This window comes from Fundulus heteroclitus, unplaced genomic scaffold (genome assembly GCF_011125445.2).
Source record: "Fundulus heteroclitus isolate FHET01 unplaced genomic scaffold, MU-UCD_Fhet_4.1 scaffold_313, whole genome shotgun sequence".
NCBI classification, from domain to species: Eukaryota; Metazoa; Chordata; class Actinopteri; order Cyprinodontiformes; family Fundulidae; genus Fundulus; species Fundulus heteroclitus.
The window spans coordinates 137,490-155,302 of NW_023396723.1; the positions used below are offsets into that span (position 1 = coordinate 137,490).

The 17,813-nt window shown below is 43.5% G+C and overlaps 1 protein-coding gene across 1 annotated transcript in view; it reads left to right on the plus strand.

Moving 5' to 3' along the window:
- The window catches only part of LOC105922423 (spatacsin), a 79,991-nt gene extending 75,429 nt beyond the window's left edge, over positions 1–4,562 (plus strand). The window contains exons 9-12 of the mRNA XM_036130249.1: positions 1,988–2,143; positions 2,229–2,395; positions 2,814–2,990; positions 4,356–4,562. Of these exons, the coding sequence (XP_035986142.1) occupies positions 1,988–2,143; positions 2,229–2,395; positions 2,814–2,990; positions 4,356–4,475 (620 nt within the window). The 3' untranslated portion in view covers positions 4,476–4,562. The remainder of the gene's footprint in view (positions 1–1,987; positions 2,144–2,228; positions 2,396–2,813; positions 2,991–4,355) is intronic.
- Positions 4,563–17,813: the final 13,251 nt, after the last annotated feature.

The following is a 17,813-nucleotide window of genomic DNA, read 5'->3' on the forward strand; positions in this document are numbered from 1 at the left end:
ACTGCCTCCCAATGCAAATGCATGGGCAGGGCCTATTACTATTCACCTCTAAACGGCTTATTTATTAGGCGCCTGCCATAGCGTTTGCAATGAGGAGGCTTCGCACAGCACTGCCTCCCATGCAAATGCATGGAGGCACCTATTACTATGCACCTCTAAACGGTTTCTTTATTATTAGGCGCCTGCCTTGCATGTGCAATGAGGAGGCAGTGCTGCGCTGCAGCGGCTATGATTAATGTAGGAATCTGAAATTTGCACAGTCACTTCCTCTTAACATTTTAAAATTTTCGTGTGACTTTCAGCCATGTGTCACTTTTCTAACCCATTTTGGATTTCACATGCTTTTCTATTGGGCCTTTGCTTCCAACAGGACCTGGCATGATAACCAGACACGACCCAATTGGCCAATACAGCACCACCCACATGTGGGAAATGGCACTACACACCATTTTGGTCAAATGTTGAGTTCTGGGCCCAGATGTGGTGAGGCTGAGTTGCTAAAGGAGGCCAGTCTGACCCATGAACTTTGGTCACGTTTGGTGACATTAAGTATTGGCACCCCTTTTTGAGGCACTTCCCAGTACAGGATTTGGACCAAACTGACAGAGTACAATCACCCGGTGATACTGAACACAACATTGTTAGCGGCTAACTGTTAGCATTTTGCTAACTGGAAGTAGCTCTGAGAAGCTCGGACAAACTTCTGCTTCACAGAGTCTGTTCTTACTTTAGAGAGAAAGCCCCACAAAAACATTTGGGCTACGTCGCATTAAGCATCTCCAAGCTATGAGGTGTCAAACATCCAATGCTTTTCAATGGGGGACCAAACCTCTTATGGTCCCTATGATGCACATATGGCGCTACAGTATAGCTCAGAGGGAGAGTGCAGGCTCTGCATGCAAGAGGTCGTGGGATCGATTCCCGGTGTGGGAGACTTAGAGTTTTATAATATAATCCCCAGAGTGTGTGTATATAAAAACATGTGTGCTGATCCCATGAAGTATCTTTTTGTAATACCCGCCATTTTGAGTTACCATGGCGACGTTATAAACTATGTATTTTCTCCCTATTTGAGGCACTTCCCAGTACAGGATTTGGACCAAACTGACAGAGTATACTCACCCGGTGATACTGAACACAACTATGTTAGCGGCTAACGTTAGCATGTTGCTAACCGGAAGTAGCTCTAGGAAGCTTGTACAAACTTCAGCTTGACAGATTTGGTGAAATTTAGGATTTTCTTCCTTTTTAGGCACTTCTCAGTACAGGATTTCAACCAAACTAACAGAGTAACATCACCCGGTGATACTGAACACACCCATGCTAGCGGATAACCGTCAGCACATGCTAACCGGAAGTAGCTTTAGGAAGGTCCTACCAACTTCTGCTTAGCCAGGGTTCTTCCACCTTTACAGACAGAGAGGGCTGCAGCTGTCAGTGAGTCTCGATGACAACGCTGCTGGCAAGAGGCTCCTAGGAGATCCATTGACTTAACATGGCACCTTTCAATGGCCGCTGCAAGGGCTGTGAAGACCGTAGAAACCTGAAATTCGCAGTGTTACTTCCTGTTTGTATTTTTGACGGTACGGTACGCACCAAGTGGCAGGCGCCTTGCTAAATTTCTTCAGAAATTTTCTAGTTCTCCTTACTCTTAGTCCAAGCAGAAGTAGTAATCTATAATTTCTCATTGTAATAATTTTAGTGTAATGTTATTACTTTATCAGATTTTTAAATCATTTCTTGATGTGGTTGTTTTAATACTGTTTTTTTTTTTTTGTAGGGTGTGGCATTTAATGTTTGGTTCTTTAGAAACTTACATGAAGTTCCAAAGATTAGTAATCATTACAGCTGTAACAAACACCCAGGAGCTGATTTAAGACCCATTCTTAGTGCTTAGTAATGTATGAGTATTTTTTGTGTTTGTTTCCAACTGTATGTAATACACAATGCGCTTGTTGTATTTGTGTATGCACGTATTCTCATGCAGGTGTCCAGGAGTTGTTCCTTGCACTGGACTTGTTGTGTTCCACTGTCAGAGACTTAAATAGTGAAGCTCAGAGTCGACAGTTCTCTGAGCAACTGTTACACCTCACCCTGACCTTCATCAACACACAGATCCGCTCTGTGCTCTCTCGGCCGCAATGTAAGACACACACTGTACACAGTTACTTTATTGAAACTTTTTAAACTAATTTGAATTCAGACAGTTGAAGCTGTTTTGTTTGCAGATGAGCACTCAGATGTGCAAAGCAGTATACAAATTCTTGACAAGTACGTCACAGAATTGAGGAGTTATATTAAGAAATTCCCCAGGGCTTCAGGGGGCAGCACATCTAATACCCAAGCTGCCCCTCTTCAGGAAATTGGAGATGAATGGGAACAACTTTCAACTGAGGTGAAATTTCCACTCGCATTGCAGTTGTTGTGGCATTAATAATTACAGATACTTAAAGCTATAGTTGTTAATCCTGTTCAGAAACTCTTTTTGTTATACTCCAAAGAACTACCGTGTTAGCAGGAGAAGAGGAGATGAACAACTTCACCTCAAGGTGAATGTGACATGAGGTAGTTCATGTCCAAAATGTGCTGAAATGGCTGAGTTGGCTCTCCGCTCTGCTGAGTTCTGTTTAGATGAACATTCAGGTTTGGGGCGGGGGGCTTAGAGGAAGTGCCACTTTTAAATATTGCTAGCTTTCCAGCATTACCAACTATAGCTTTAATATAATACTTTTATTTTTGTGGGAAAAGAAATCACAGTTTTTGGTGTCATTATGTGTCTGATTGATAAAAAGTGAGGAATTTATGTCTTACAGGAAGTGATCTGTCAGTCAATCCTGACCAACCAGATCCCTAGAGCACAGGCTGTAATGTGGAGACAGAGTCGGCCTGAGCAGCATCTGTCAGGCCTGAGGATGGTTGGGCTGCAGCATGTTTTGTTCTGCTTACAGTGCAAGGATCTTGAGTCTGCCAAAAAACTCTTGACCAACATGGTAAGAACATGTTCCAGTAGAAAACAAGCACAAAGCTGGTCTGTAAACATGGTTTTGGTAAGTATATCCTAGTTTAATTCTAGTGTTAGGTCAATGGTCAAATATGTATTTTGTATTATGCTGGCATTTAGCAAATAGTTTTGGCTATCTAATTAAGTCTGGTTTCATGTCTAACAGTGCAGAGAAAAGAAATTGGAAGTGGAAGAAAATGGAAGGCTGCTTGCTTGATGGTGTGCTCTAATTGGAGAATATGAATTGCTTAGAAAGACAACCCATGTAGAACAATAAACTGTTCTCTTATTCTTACGTTTTTGAGCAAAGAAACAGAGCTGACCTCTAATGAGCTGGTTCCTTGGTACCTGCTTTTGACATTCATACGGCCTTAAGGCTGGTTCACACGGTAATCTTTTAAAATAGTTGACCAATTTTCAAAGCTTGAGAGACACCACATGTTATAATTAAAAATCATAGATAAAACAGGTTTGCTCATACAGTCAGACGGCAAGAACAATACACCACACATGAACACTTTTCACTCAAGAACATTCAGATATCATATGGGAAATCTTGCAAAATTTTTCAGAGACAACTCTAGTTTTGGACTAATTATAACAGAGAAAAAACATAACAAAAAGAAAAGGCATTGGCTAAAGGAATGAAGATAGCACAAACAGGGGCTCTGCGTTTGCTGCACTATGATATGGGGGTGAGCTGTTTTTCTTTCTTTTTTTTTTCCCGTGTTTTCCTTACTGCGCTTTCTGATTGGCTACATGTCATAGTCAATAGGCTCAATGCTCGTTTGGAACACCATACACGCTAGGATATCGGGCAAGACAAAGCTACATGTTGAATATCCCCAATTTGAGGTCGGAGCTGTGCCGATGTTCTACCGAGCAGACCAAATCAGTCAACACACCACACACAGCAGGAATGTCTCTTTAAGATTATCTGAAGAGCCACGCTGATTGTCGGGGCCTGTTTGAAGGGGAAGTTCGGGGTAAAATTCGGGCTGAAAGTCAGGTTAAAAATCTTGCTATGTGAATCAGCCTCAATCAGTGCACAACAGATGATATACCCCTCAAAACCACAGAAACTGTTTATTTGTTGTTATGGCCCCTTTAACAACAAACACGGACTTGTTCTTGTCTTCTTCTATTAGGTAGGGAATAAAATAACAAAATGAATTCCCTTGAATCAATTGATTTCATTGATATAATAAAAAATCAACCAGATAATTATGATTGTGTGTTATGAAGACCTATAAATGAAACATGTACTTTTTACCATGACTGTGGCAATAAGCTGAATTTTGTTTAGTCAAATCCCTGCAAGTGAAGTTAAACTGCAACATTTTGCTGTCTGAAGGGACTAAGTCTGACGAAAGAGCTTCACAACATCTGCCTTTATACCAACGACAGAGACCTCCGGGAATTATTGGTGAGTCATGCATTGTACAACAAACACCCCGACGTGCTACCACTCTGATTGAGTTGTCTTGTGTGTTCTGTTTTCTGTGCCTTTGTATTTGGACATGGCACGTTTTGTTACCACTCTTCACATGTTTAACACATATTAAAGAGCTTTTCCAGTCCTAATTATTTTTGTGTGCAAAACATTTGGCACCTTGCTGGCACAAAACCACACTTGTATTGAGGCATCTTGTTAAATGTAAGTATTTTCAGTAATTCAATTACAAAAGTGAAACTCAATTACAGACAGATTTATATCAGTGTTTTATTTTCTTTTAATGTGTACGATTTATTTTTACTTCTCAGAAAGTTAGAACATTAAGACCTGTATCAGCTAAACCTCACTTTGTTATACCTGATATCCCTGATGCATAGATGGAGTAATGTTAAACACTTCACTGGAGGCAATTTCTGTGTTCATTACTTACAAAGGGTGTACACACATTTCCATTACATATCACTGATAAATCATAAAATGGCATAATATAACCATCACTCTTTCAATCAGTAGCTACATCCCGGTAAGCGTTAACAAACCTTCCATCTAGCAACCTGTTACTTGTACAAAAGTTCCATCCAATATTTGTTTAACCATAGTGACCCTTAGCAGCAACACCAATATTTATGGCCTATACAAGTCCAATAAAAATGAATGTTTGATATAGAAATATCACCACATTGAAAAATATGTCCATACGTTTTTCTCCATCTAACCCTATCTTCTGCATCTTCTTCTTTGACACTAGATACCTTCATGTGCTCTTTAACTCCATCCATAAATCTCCTCTATGGTTTTGCTCTAGACCTCCTGTCTGGCAATTCCAGTCTTAACATCATTCTACCAGTGTTCTTAGTAGGGCTTTGTAAAAAAAATAGTTATTTTTCAATTATGAATCGATTTTCATATTCCTAAAGATCGATTTATATAACCAAAGATCGATATAAAAAAATAAATTCAACTGTGAACTTTAATGTGTGAGTCAGCATTACTTGCGCGGATATGAATCCTTGAGTTCATTCTTTACATCTGCGTACGCGGTGTCACACTATACTCATCAGCGACAAGAAGTATTACATCGAACTGTTTCAAATGTGACACCAAGCTTGATGCACTGAGCTGTTTCAAGCAGGTGGTCGCAAGGACACGCAGCATCACAGCCCCTCATTTTGTGCGCACTGACAGATGTGAGGTGGGAGCCTGCTGGAAAAGAAACGGCTCTACATGCTCAGCTAGCTAAGCTAATCTACTATTTAACTATCCCTTCACCTAGTGGTCTTAGGCATGGGCGCAACATACATCACAGGAGCCTTCACACCCCAGTCTGGGAGGTGAATTTTTAATGTCATCTTTTTAAAAATGCATCAGGTTAGTATCCAAATTTAGTGTCCCTTTTCATTTGATAAAGTGTTATTGAATTGAATAGAAATAGCAGCTGTAGATATCTCTGGTGTCTCTGTTTTCTACCCTGGAGATGTTTGGGGTTTCTGCCCCACAGTTTGTGAAAACAATTGTCTCAACATAAATGGAGAGGGTTTGGTCCTTACAGCCACCACCAATACTTTATTTACAACTTCCATTACTTTATTAATTTGTGGTTGAATGTTAATATGATATTAGTATCAATATGTCGCTTAACTACATGAAATTCAGGTAACCGCTAAAAGATGTTTTTAATATCAGGAATCACATTTGAGATCGAATCGAAAAGAATCGATTCTAAATCTTGAGGAATCAAATCGATTCTTAAAATTTGAAACAATACCCAGACCTAGTACTCACTATACCTTCTCTGTACAGAGGGTGTCCTTGGGGTAGTAAAAGTTTAGTTAACTGAATTAGTTCAAAATAAGGCCATTGAAAAGTAGTAAAGGGTAACATACAACACTTGACATGGTAGTAAAGTGTTTGTCACCCCTTCAATATATTCAGACATTTCCATTGATGCTGACATTTTTGTCTGTGAAAATGCTCTGTTTTCCGGGTCATTAAAACTGCAAGCAGGCTTAAATCGGGCTTAAATGGGACTTTTCACTCAGTTCTTTCAAAAAAATTTTCGGCACCTATCTAGGTGTCTGTTAATTCTGATAGCTCGCACTTGTGCAACCTGTATTTGGTGCGCTGCTGTTTTTGAGGACATGGAGGTCAATCCTCCTAGGCGCATTCTAAGTCAGATGCAAATCAATCACCCACCCGTCACTGTCCTTGGTCGTTAGAGGCTATTGCATAGTGTGAGTGGAGTACTTGGTCATCTAAATCTGGTTTGCTGATGCTGACTTTTTGTTTTATGTTTTTTTAACTATAAAATCTGTATTAAAAAATGTAACTATGTGCAGTAGAACCTGAGCCGATGTTTTTAGACTCGATTGGTTCCGCTGTCTGATCTGCTGTGCCCTATGCGCTGTTGAAACTGCTTAATATGTTGTGCTATGCCATAAGCTGGTTGAATATGCTTATTATTATTATTAATTATAATTTGGTATTATAATTTGAATAATAAATCATTCAACTCAAAATTCCGCTATAACAAATATAGTTCAAATGGTGGTGATGTTAGCTATAAGCTTATAAGTATTTATACCACTAATGCATTAGTTAACTTGCTGTTATGAACTCATTTATGCTGGAATAAATGATCAGGTCGGACTGTTAACCGACCAGGTTTATCCAGCAGGCTGTGAGAACCCCAATGTAACTGCAATTAGAGTTTAAATCCTTATTCCTTATCACCATCCAATGATATTGTCTCTGTATTAATGTCAGATGTTAACTCCAAAGGAGGTTAGCTCTGATTTCTGAATACCCAGGCAACTGTGAATTGGACTGAACACAAAACAATGTCTATTCCGCAGTGGTTGGTTTTATTGAACCAAAAGCAATTCCCTGTTACAGTAATTCTCTGATTCAAACAACTTTGGAATTCTTACTCACTACTAAACTAAAACATGCAAAATATATATGTGGAAATAAAGAACAAAACAAAAATAAACAATGGATTAAAATGAGCGGTTAGCAGATCTTAACTTAACTCAAAGTTATTTAACACCGCCCTCGAAACATCGGCATTTCACGTATCAGCATTGACAGACAGAACAGCTTCGGGAATCTCACTGGACGCTTTGATGTCTTACACAAAGCTAGTTCAGCTAAGCTACCTACAGTCCAGATACACGTGACCCTCCCAAGATGGCTGCTACGATGACGTATGAGGGGAGGTCCTAATAACGTAACCACGCTTACGCTGATGGGACAATGCCTCGTTTCGAGAGGGGGGGGCTAACTAGGAGTTTAAAGCAAAGCCCGCGACTTGAGCTCGGACAAAGAAATTAAACTGATAAGAAGCGAAAAGAGAGAGAGGGGGGAAGCAGGGAAGAAGGTGAAAAGAAATAAATCGGTAACCCACGGCGGGGTTCTTGATGGATCACAAATCAACACAGCAAATCAATTGTACAATGCATGCACCTACAAAGAAAATGTTCAGCAAAATAATTCCAACTTCGTCGTGGAATAAAAGCATTAACCAACACCTACAAAGTTCTACCGCCTGCCCAGGCACTTCTAAACACCCTGTTGGTGAGACAGAAATGAAAGGGGAAAAAACCCCGTTACTTTGAGTTGCCTCGGGGCTGGTCCGGAATGCTCCGAGTGTGGCTTTCTGGACGCGCTTCGACGAGCGCAGTTGTCCACAGGCTGCAGCGGGACGGGGAAGAAGCTGCTTCGTTTCTTCCTCCGGGTTCAACAGTCGCTTTGTTGGCCAGACAAAAGCGGGGTCCTCTTCGATCAGTGGGAGATGCGGCGTCTCTCAGTCTTTTGATCAGAGGGAATTTAAAAGTACTTATTTAAGTCGACCTCCTGTTATAAAGCAGGGAAGAACCGTTGCGTCGAAAAATCTCGGTCCAGCGAGCAAATCGACACGTGGCGTGGGAATCAGCTGTGCGTGTCTTCTCGGGTTGGCTAAAAGCCAGGGAAAGAAGGAAGCTCATCGTGTGTGATCGGCTTTTATGCCATCACTATAGCAACCTTATCTTGATCGCGCGGCCATTTTGCCGTGTTGCGTGATGGGAGTTGGTGGCCATTTTGACCACATTGCATCATGGGTAACGCAGTCCGTTACGTCCCGAATTGATGCCGTTTCCTTGTACGGCGGCCATTTTGCCGTGTTGCGTGATGGGAGTTGGTGGCCATTTTGACCACATGAGTTGGTGGCCATTTTGACCACATTGCATCATGGGTAACGTAGTCCGTTACCGCTTTCTGTCACGTCTGAACTGGCAAAACATACCCCCTTTAGCTTGAAGAGTGGGATGCTGGTCACAGTCTTTAAAGCTACAACCAAGTCCATTCTGGCGTGACGAAAATCCGTTGTGCATGAGTGGAACAACCTAATAGTCTTTCTAGTAGTCCATTGGGATTCATGCAGTTCAGTTCATCATCCAAGAGGAGGAAAAACGAAAGCATTCATTGTGCCTGGGTCAGTGACCTAGCCTGGGCAGGACTAAGCTATAGCTAGTCATTTCTATTGGCTAATAAGGCAACAATAAAGTAATAAAAAAAAAAAAAATGCAAACTTCACAATCACCATCGTCAATACATTCATTGGTCATCAGGTTTGAACTTTGAACCAAAAAAGGGAGAGAGGGAAAAAGGGGAAAGGAAAGAGACAGCGGTTCGTAGTCTAATCAGCTTATGGCCTTCAAGGAGCTGGTGCTACGAACCTGGAGCGACAAAGGTGAGGGCGGTCAACCCTGGTTTGCAACTGTTTGATCTGCTTGTATGCTGCATACGCCATCGCAGTAGTGATGGCCCATCCAAATACAAGGAGAACCACAATAATGGTCATAATGGTGAGTGTCGGTCGACTCTGTAGCTCTGGGGAAGCGAAGCAGAGGGACCGAGCTCAACTCTGATGGAGTGAGACTGAATTTAATCAGCTGGGTGCCTGCAAGTAAAAAGCTGTCTTTCAATGCCGACATCAATGCTGAAATTGTATCCCTTAAAGACATCTATTATTTCAATCTCTGAGTCATATTTATCAACGTCAAGGTGATGCAGAACCATGTTTCCAATGTGGACTGGAGCACCTTGAGGTGGGGAACAGAAAATGGTTTGGTTGGGCAGTTTAGTCTAGTAACTGTGTCATGCTGCTCGTAGGATAACAGGGCTTCTGCCTCTGGGGTGCTAACGAGCCAGCGGTTACCTGCCCGCTCAATTTTGGTTTCCACACCTGCATCTTTAAGGGTCATTCTAGCCTGACAGTTTTGTTCAGGAGATTCATTCCTTAGACCACACAGGTAATTGGTAACGTCTCTGATAAATGGGTTGCTTGGGCATACCCAGTGGATGTCTTTGGTTTTGGTACACAAATCCAAATTAGTGACTAAATAACGTTTGGGGTCAGCATCATGATAGGCCAATATTGAGGGAGTTTGTAGGTGTACGTGGGTCTCACCTTGCCAAAAACCGACATTCAATACTGATTTAACCTATACATATTAGCTCTTTCAATGATGGGAAGGTTTAGCATAAATCCTATCTCCAAGTTGTCAGGATTTACAAATATCGGAATTGCACTACCTAGGCTGTACGCCAGGTGTATTTGTGGTGGTTGCAGTGTTTCACTAGAGGCAGATTTGAGAACCTTTTCGACCAAATCTATTGGTACCAGGTACAGAGGAATCTGTCCTTCAGCAAGGCTATTTATGGATGAGCTAACCTCTCGAGTGAGGTCCTGCATTAAATCTCTAACAACCTGAGTATACATCATGTCATTCTTTACCACTTCTGTGAGCGTTTCCAAAGCAATGCATGGTGTTATGGCTGAGTGTGAAATTATAGACGTGAAGTTATGGATGGACACTTGCTTTGTTAGTGCATGTTTAAAGTGTCCTAATTGAACATGCACTTGTCCTATTTAATGCTATGCATTGTTCTCTTCGGCGGGGGCGGAGTTAGGCTCCGTTCCCTGTGAGGAGAGTTTGGTGGACGGTTTAGTTTGGTTCGCTTGAACCCATGTGTACTCTGGACTTTGCATGCGGGCTTCTAGGTTCTTTCGAGGCCACGCGAAAGTCGTTCGGAGACGGTCTGTTAAGTCAGTGACGCACTGGTGTGCAGTGTAGACGGTTGTCACACTGACGTCTTCGGGTTGGTAGATGAGATTCAAGGGAAGTGTCCTTTGTCTTCCTGTCATCATCTGGAAAAGTGTCACCCCTGTGGAGCATGGTGAAGTAGAGCGGATTAGCATTAGGACCAGGGGAAGCTTTGTATCCCAGTTCCTACCATGGCTGCTGGCATGTTCCTTTGACATGCTGACCACGGTGCAGTTCATTCGCTCCACCTGTCCGGATGACTGCGGGCGGTAGGTGATGTGGAATTTAACTTCCACGCTCAACATGTCAGAAAGCACGGTCAAGATGTTTTGACGTGAATGCGTTCCCTCTGTCCGAGTCGATGGACAGGGGAAGGCCCCACCGGCTGAAAACGTGATTTAGCAGCAGGGCTGCTGTGGTGACAGCGGTGTCTTTCGGTGCCGGCAAACATTCGACCCATTCTGTGAAACTGCCTGTTATTGTCAAAAGATATTTGTTATCTCTTAACGATTCGGGGACTGGACCGATCCAGTCAGTCTGCAAATGTGACCACGGAAATATAACCCCCATTTGCTGAAGCAGGGCTCGGTTTAGTGGTCGTGTGGGTTGTAACTGGCTGCAGGTTAAGCAGCCTTGTACATACTCCTGGGCCGTGTAAGGCCGGGACGTCACCCGTTGGGGAGTTTTCAGATTAGCTTTGCAGCTTTTGTGTTCTCCTACTGGTGAGTCATGGACGTGTGTCAATGTGATCCCAAGTTCGTTTGAATCTTTGGGCTGAATGGGCTGAAACTCATAAAACAGCTCCTTAAGTGCTGTTTCCTCTGTTTCAAGTGGTCAGTGCATCAGCTTTTTCCAGCTGTTGCATGATTTCTGTTTCGAAGCCAGGGTAGGGCTCAGTGGGTGAGTCCCGGTCTCCTGGTTGATTTGGTGCTGGTTCTGTTGGGTTGGGTGTTATCGCATACACCAACAGATTTCCTTTAGCTTCAAGCGTTGCACCACAAATGGATCCAGCAGGCCGAGCTTCATGTCGCCTGATTTGGATCATGTTGGAAGGAAAGGGCAAACACGGTGTCTGGAGAGTCCTGTCTGCCGGTCAAGGATAAGGGCAGGTCTCCGATGACGGGAATGCTCAGCTCAAAGTCGTGGAAAGAGCTTTCGATGAGCACCCCAAGAGGTTTCTTCGCCACCACTTGGATCGGCATGCGAGTTGGATTCTCCACTAAAGGTAAGCTGAGCGGTTGTTCAGCTCAAGTCAAGCAGGGGTGTGTCAGAGGATTTGGAAATCGGCTCTGTGGAAGGCAGAAATGGTGCTAAAAGTTCTTTGGGCTCCTCGGAGCATGTCACCCTGGTTGATAGGGACGGACAGTCCACTTCCAGAAGTGAGGGGCTTGGGAGTCCCCACTTGGGCCCAAAGATGACCATGATAGCAGTCAATGAGTGGGGCTAACCTGTTCAACAGGTCCTGACCCACAAGAAAAGGTTCTGTGTCCAAAGTACATATGTAGATGGGGTGCACCAGGGTCATGTCACGGAAAGTGATGTCTAACCACGCCCGTTTGGTGATGCATGACTGATCCTGAGTGTAGCTGGTGATGCCCACGTTACAGGTCTCCACCTGGAACGGTTTTCCCAAGAGACACCATAGCTCTGGTCACCTCATCAAACAAATCTGAGCACATTAGACTGATCTCGGAACCCGTGTCTAAAAGAGCATTTGCAGTTACACATCCTCCGATAACTGTCGAGCAGTATAAACGGTGTGCATTTTCATGATGGTTTAGCTCACCTAGAAACCTTAGAAAAGGGGCTTTCTGATCACCTGCTGATGGGATCTTAGAAGGTTGTTGGTGATTTTTCGGTTGGTCCCCCCCCTTAATCAGATAAACTCTGTTAGAAGGGGAAGCCTGTTCCACGCCTAGTCATGCTGGCTGGGGTTTTGGGCCTGGCTTACCTGGAGGGTCGACAGGATTGGATGCTGGCTGGGACGGCTGCGGCGCGATCTGACGCACTGTTTCGGCTAGCAACCTGCGAAAAGTCTCCTCTATCTCCTTTCTCATTGACTCCTCCATGCGCAGGTTCCAGCCTTTGTTGTCATGTGTGCTTTTCGACCTTTCTGGCCAGTCAGTTTGCTTACCGTCTCGGGCTGGATCCGGCCTGTGCCATTTTTGAAACCTCTCACCTTCCATGCTGCCATGCTGACCTCTCCTATCCTGGGAAGCTTTCTTCTGCTGCGGCTCAAAACCATGTTGCTTCTTAGGACCAAATCTAGTTTTAGGTTTGAAGGGAGGCATCTCATGTCCCTCCAGACCTAACTCTTTTCTGGTTCGGCTTGAAATCTGCAGAACCTTTTTATCACTATCGGCTCCTTTGTTGGGCCGGACACGTGTTTCCCATGCCACCTGCGCGTATTTCCTGATTTCCTGCATGGTAAAGTTTCTTGGTTCTACAATGCATGGTAACCTCATAACGCACGCTTTCATGAAGATTATGGGAGGAACAAAGATTTGAAAGTGTGGTCTTCCTCCAAGCCGGGAGCATTTCGTCCCTGAAAGTAAGCAGCCCGCAAGCGACGGTAGTACTCTTTTGGGTTGCTTCAGTTCTCTTTTGCTGAATTGCAAAAGCTCCAAGAGTTGGCCGAAGCTGGGTCTGTAAACGCCGAATATTCTTCTCTTAAAAGCCTGACAAAGAGCTGAATAACGGTCACGTGTAGCTGGAGGGAGGCTTCTATGAAAACATGGACACTTCTGGACGTGGTTTCCAGATAAGCTTCAACTTTTCTCGAGCTGAGGGGCTATAATAAGTCTAGCAGACAGCGCTCTACCTCTCTGAGATAGTCATCAATGGTGGATTCTGTATTGCTAGGATCAAAACGCTCTATGTCTCGGGCCAGGGACTCAAGTTGACGCATCCGCAGTCCCGTTCAGGGATCGGAGCTGGTCCATCTGAGTCCTCTCCTGACGACTCCTGCCTGCTGGTAACCACGATAGGATGGGAGGCTCCAGTTCTGACCACCTACCTTGGCATCGGCGGCCGTTCGGGGGACGCAGGGGGACCCCCCTGTCATGAACTCTTGTCTGTGGACGGCAGTTCAGAGGAGTGGGGTTCACCTGTGTCCCAGGAACGGTGCTCTCTCGCCCTGGTGGGGAAAAAGATCATAGCGAGCGTGTCAGGGGTCAGGGTGGGAAGCAGGTGTTTTTCCCATGATTTCCTCATGTGGATCAGTCCTGATTGCCACCAGTAAGTTGTTTAGGCATTTCTTTCTGTATCACACTTGCTATATCTGTCCTGACCTTCACTTACCCTTCGCTCAGAAGGTGTCTGAGGCCCAGTTCATCCAATGTCCTCCAGGTGTGATCTCCATGTTTCCTTTGGAGTTCTCACACTCAGATCCTTCTGTCTGCAAGCTAATGCGATCCTCCTCTCGCTCCTCTGTGGGATGACAGCTGCCCTGAACACTTCTCTGTTCTAGCTCCCCTAACTCTTTCCTCAGCTGCGATCCGCATCTCAACCTCTCTGTTACGCAGATCGGTCTCTAGCGTTAACCTTCGGTGGTATAACGCAGTTAATTCACCCAAAACATCTGCTACCAATCTAGTTTAGGTTTGCTCTGGACCTCCTGCACCAATTCCTGAATTCTCCTCTCACAGTCTTCTATGCTAAACTGATTCAGATGGGTTTGTTCGTCCGGTGTCATTTTAAGCAGTGAGCTAATGACATCCTGGGCCTCCATTCCCAATGGAATGGTTTGGACCTTCAAGCTCCTTTGACTGAAGAACCGCTACTATCCATTCTTTGTCAGCTATGGATAACAACACAACAAGTAACACTGTAGTTTAGCAGAGCGCTAAATGACAGACAACAAATAACAACGCTGTATTCTAGCTTAGCACTAGGTAACAACGCATACACTTTAATTTAGCTCAGCGCTAAACAACAACTGCTAACAACAACTGTTAAGTGGCTTCACTTTAACTGTTAACAGCAAACACGCACTATGACTGGCACTTTAACTGCAGTAAGTGGGTTCAAATACGTGCGTTTAATTAGGCTGGCGCAGGGGAGAATCAACCCTGCGACTTACAACTCCTATGTTTTAGGAACGGTTAATATGCTTGTTTAACTTTGAGAATATTAACTTTGAGTGACATGGACCACTAACCTTTCGGCCAGTAATTGAGTGATAAAGCTGTGGCTTTGTTTGTGATGTAAGTTATTTCAGAACAGGTGCTCTACATATGTGTGGAAAATAGCAGTGTTTTGGGAGCTTCAGAGGTGGCAAAGAATGACAGTTAAAAACCGCTAAATTGCAACCTTAGTTTCAAAATCACAGCTCAATTTTGACCACTTATGATGAGCAGAAGGGGATAAGGGAGGAAAGAAAAAAAAAAATATATATGAATAAAATAAAATTAAAGAAGACAAAAGGGCGGAACCGTAAGGTAAGTTTAAAGAACCTGACTTTCAAAACTGTCCCTCCGGGACCTGACGATCTAAGCTGTCTTTAAAACCGTGACTGCAACTACCTATCCTGGCCATCCAGATGGAGGCAGGTCTCTCTTTTAAAAGCAGAACACGACACAGACTCTGAGTGACAAGTAGCAGACGCTGGCTGCTGTGTATTTCAATCTAGCTGACTTCCAGTCCAGAAATCAATATTCAAACCTCAGGTTAACAACCTCAAACCACCACAAACACGTATATATTTAGTAATGATACCTCCTTAATCAATTATGACTGAATAGTCCTTTTGGCAAGGTGAGCAGTCAAAATGCTGGAATATGGATTGTGTTCATTCAATTCATAAGTTGCTGGTTATTCGATTTAGTCTAAAGGAACGCCAATAAGTAGACTCCAGCCCACACCGGGAAAAGCCAATTTATGCTATGCCATAAGCTGGTTGAATATGCTTATTATTATTATTAATTATAATTTGGTATTATAATTTAAATAATAAATCATTCAACTCAAAATTCGCTATAACAAATATAGTTCAAATGGTGGTGATGTTAGCTATAAGCTTATAAGTATTTATACCACTAATGCATTAGTTAACTTTCTGTTATGAACTCATTTATGCTGGAATAAATGATCAGGTCGGACTGTTAACCGACCAGGTTTATCCAGCAGGCTGTGAGAACCCCAATGTAACTGCAATTAGAGTTTAAATCCTTATTCCTTATCACCATCCAATGATATTGTCTCTGTATTAATGTCAGATGTTAACTCCAAAGGAGGTTAGCTCTGATTTCTGAATACCCAGGCAACTGTGAATTGGACTGAACACAAAACAATGTCTATTCCGCAGTGGTTGGTTTTATTGAACCAAAAGCAATTCCCTGTTACAGTAATTCTCTGATTCAAACAACTTTGGAATTCTTACTCATTACTAAACTAAAACATGCAAAATATATATGTGGAAATAAAGAACAAAACAAAATAAACAATGGATTAAAATGAGCGGTTAGCAGATCTTAACTTAACTCAAAGTTGTTTAACACCGCCCTCGAAACATCGGCATTTCACGTATCAGCATTGACAGACAGAACAGCTTCGGGAATCTCACTGGACGCTTTGATGTCTTACACAAAGCTAGTTCAGCTAAGCTACCTACAGTTCAGATACACGTGACCCTCCCAAGATGGCTGCTACGATGACGTATGAGGGGAGGTCCTAATAACGTAACCACGCTTACGCTGATGGGACAATGCCTCGTTTCGAGAGGGGGGGGCTAACTAGGAGTTTAAAGCAAAGCCCGCGACTTGAGCTCGGACAAAGAAATTAAACTGATAAGAAGCGAAAAGAGAGAGAGGGGGGAGCAGGGAAGAAGATGAAAAGAAATAAATCGGTAACCCACGGCGGGGTTCTTGATGGATCACAAATCAACACAGCAAATCAATTGTAAATGCATGCACATACAAAGAAAATGTTCAGCAAAATAATTCCAACTTCGTCGTGGAATAAAAGCATAAAACCAACACCTACAACACCTACTACTACCGCCTGCCCAGGCACTTCTAAACACCCTGTTGGTGAGACAGAAATGAAAGGGAAAAACCCGTTACTTTGAGTTGCCTCGGGGCTGGTCCGGAACGCTCCGAGTGTGGCTTTCTGGACGCGCTTCGACGAGCGCAGTTGTCCACAGGCTGCAGCGGGACGGGGAAGAAGCTGCTTCGTTTCTTCCTCCGGGTTCAACAGTCGCTTTTGTTGGCCAGACAAAAGCGGGGTCCTCTTCGATCAGTGGGAGATGCGGCGTCTCTCAGTCTTTTGATCAGAGGGAATTTAAAAGTACTTATTTAAGTCGACCTCCTGTTATAAAGCAGGGAATAACCGTTGCGTCGAAAAATCTCGGTCCAGCGAGCAATCGAACACGTGGCGTGGGAATCAGCTGTGCGTGTCTTCTCGGGTTGGCTAAAAGCCAGGGAAGAAGGAAGCTCATCGTGTTGATCGGCTTTTATAGCCATCACTATAGCAACCTTATCTTGATCGGCGGCCATTTTGCCGTGTTGCGTGATGGGAGTTGGTGGCCATTTTGACCACATTGCATCATGGGTAACGCAGTCCGTTACGTCCCGAATTGATGCCGTTTCCTTGATCGGCGGCCATTTTGCCGTGTTGCGTGATGGGAGTTGGTGGCCATTTTGACCACATGAGTTGGTGGCCATTTTGACCACATTGCATCATGGGTAACGTAGTCCGTTACCGCTTTCTGTCACGTCTGAACTGGCACAACAGTTTGAGACATAGCGCGTAATTTGAGATACCGTCACCAAGGGGACAATGTTAGAACAACATTTTCACAACGTCAATTTTTTTCTCTCAGAACTCACATCTTTCACCCCTCCTGGGCCTGGTTTTCCCCTACCGTCCCTCTGTCCCCTGCCCCACTAAGATGCAAATGGTAGGGAAGTGTCCTGCTCACTAACAAGCCCCCACCTTCAAGAAGATCACAGCATGTACCAAGTATCAACACTTACGTTTTCACGGTTAATTTTATTAACATTTTTAGCCTAAGTGGGCCAGATCGCATCCTAGACTATTTATGACTCAACGTTGTTGCTCCTCTATTTTCAGATCTCTCCTATTTCCCATGCAATGGGAGCACATTTGCCTAATACAATACGAGGATGATCACCTCCTGCTTAAACTCGATTCATAAACATCATGCTCATTAACAATGTTTCTCCACAAGTAAACTATTGTATGGAAATTTCCAACAAACTATAGTTTTGCTCTGATTGTCCCACATCATCAATGTCTGTCTGCTGAAAAC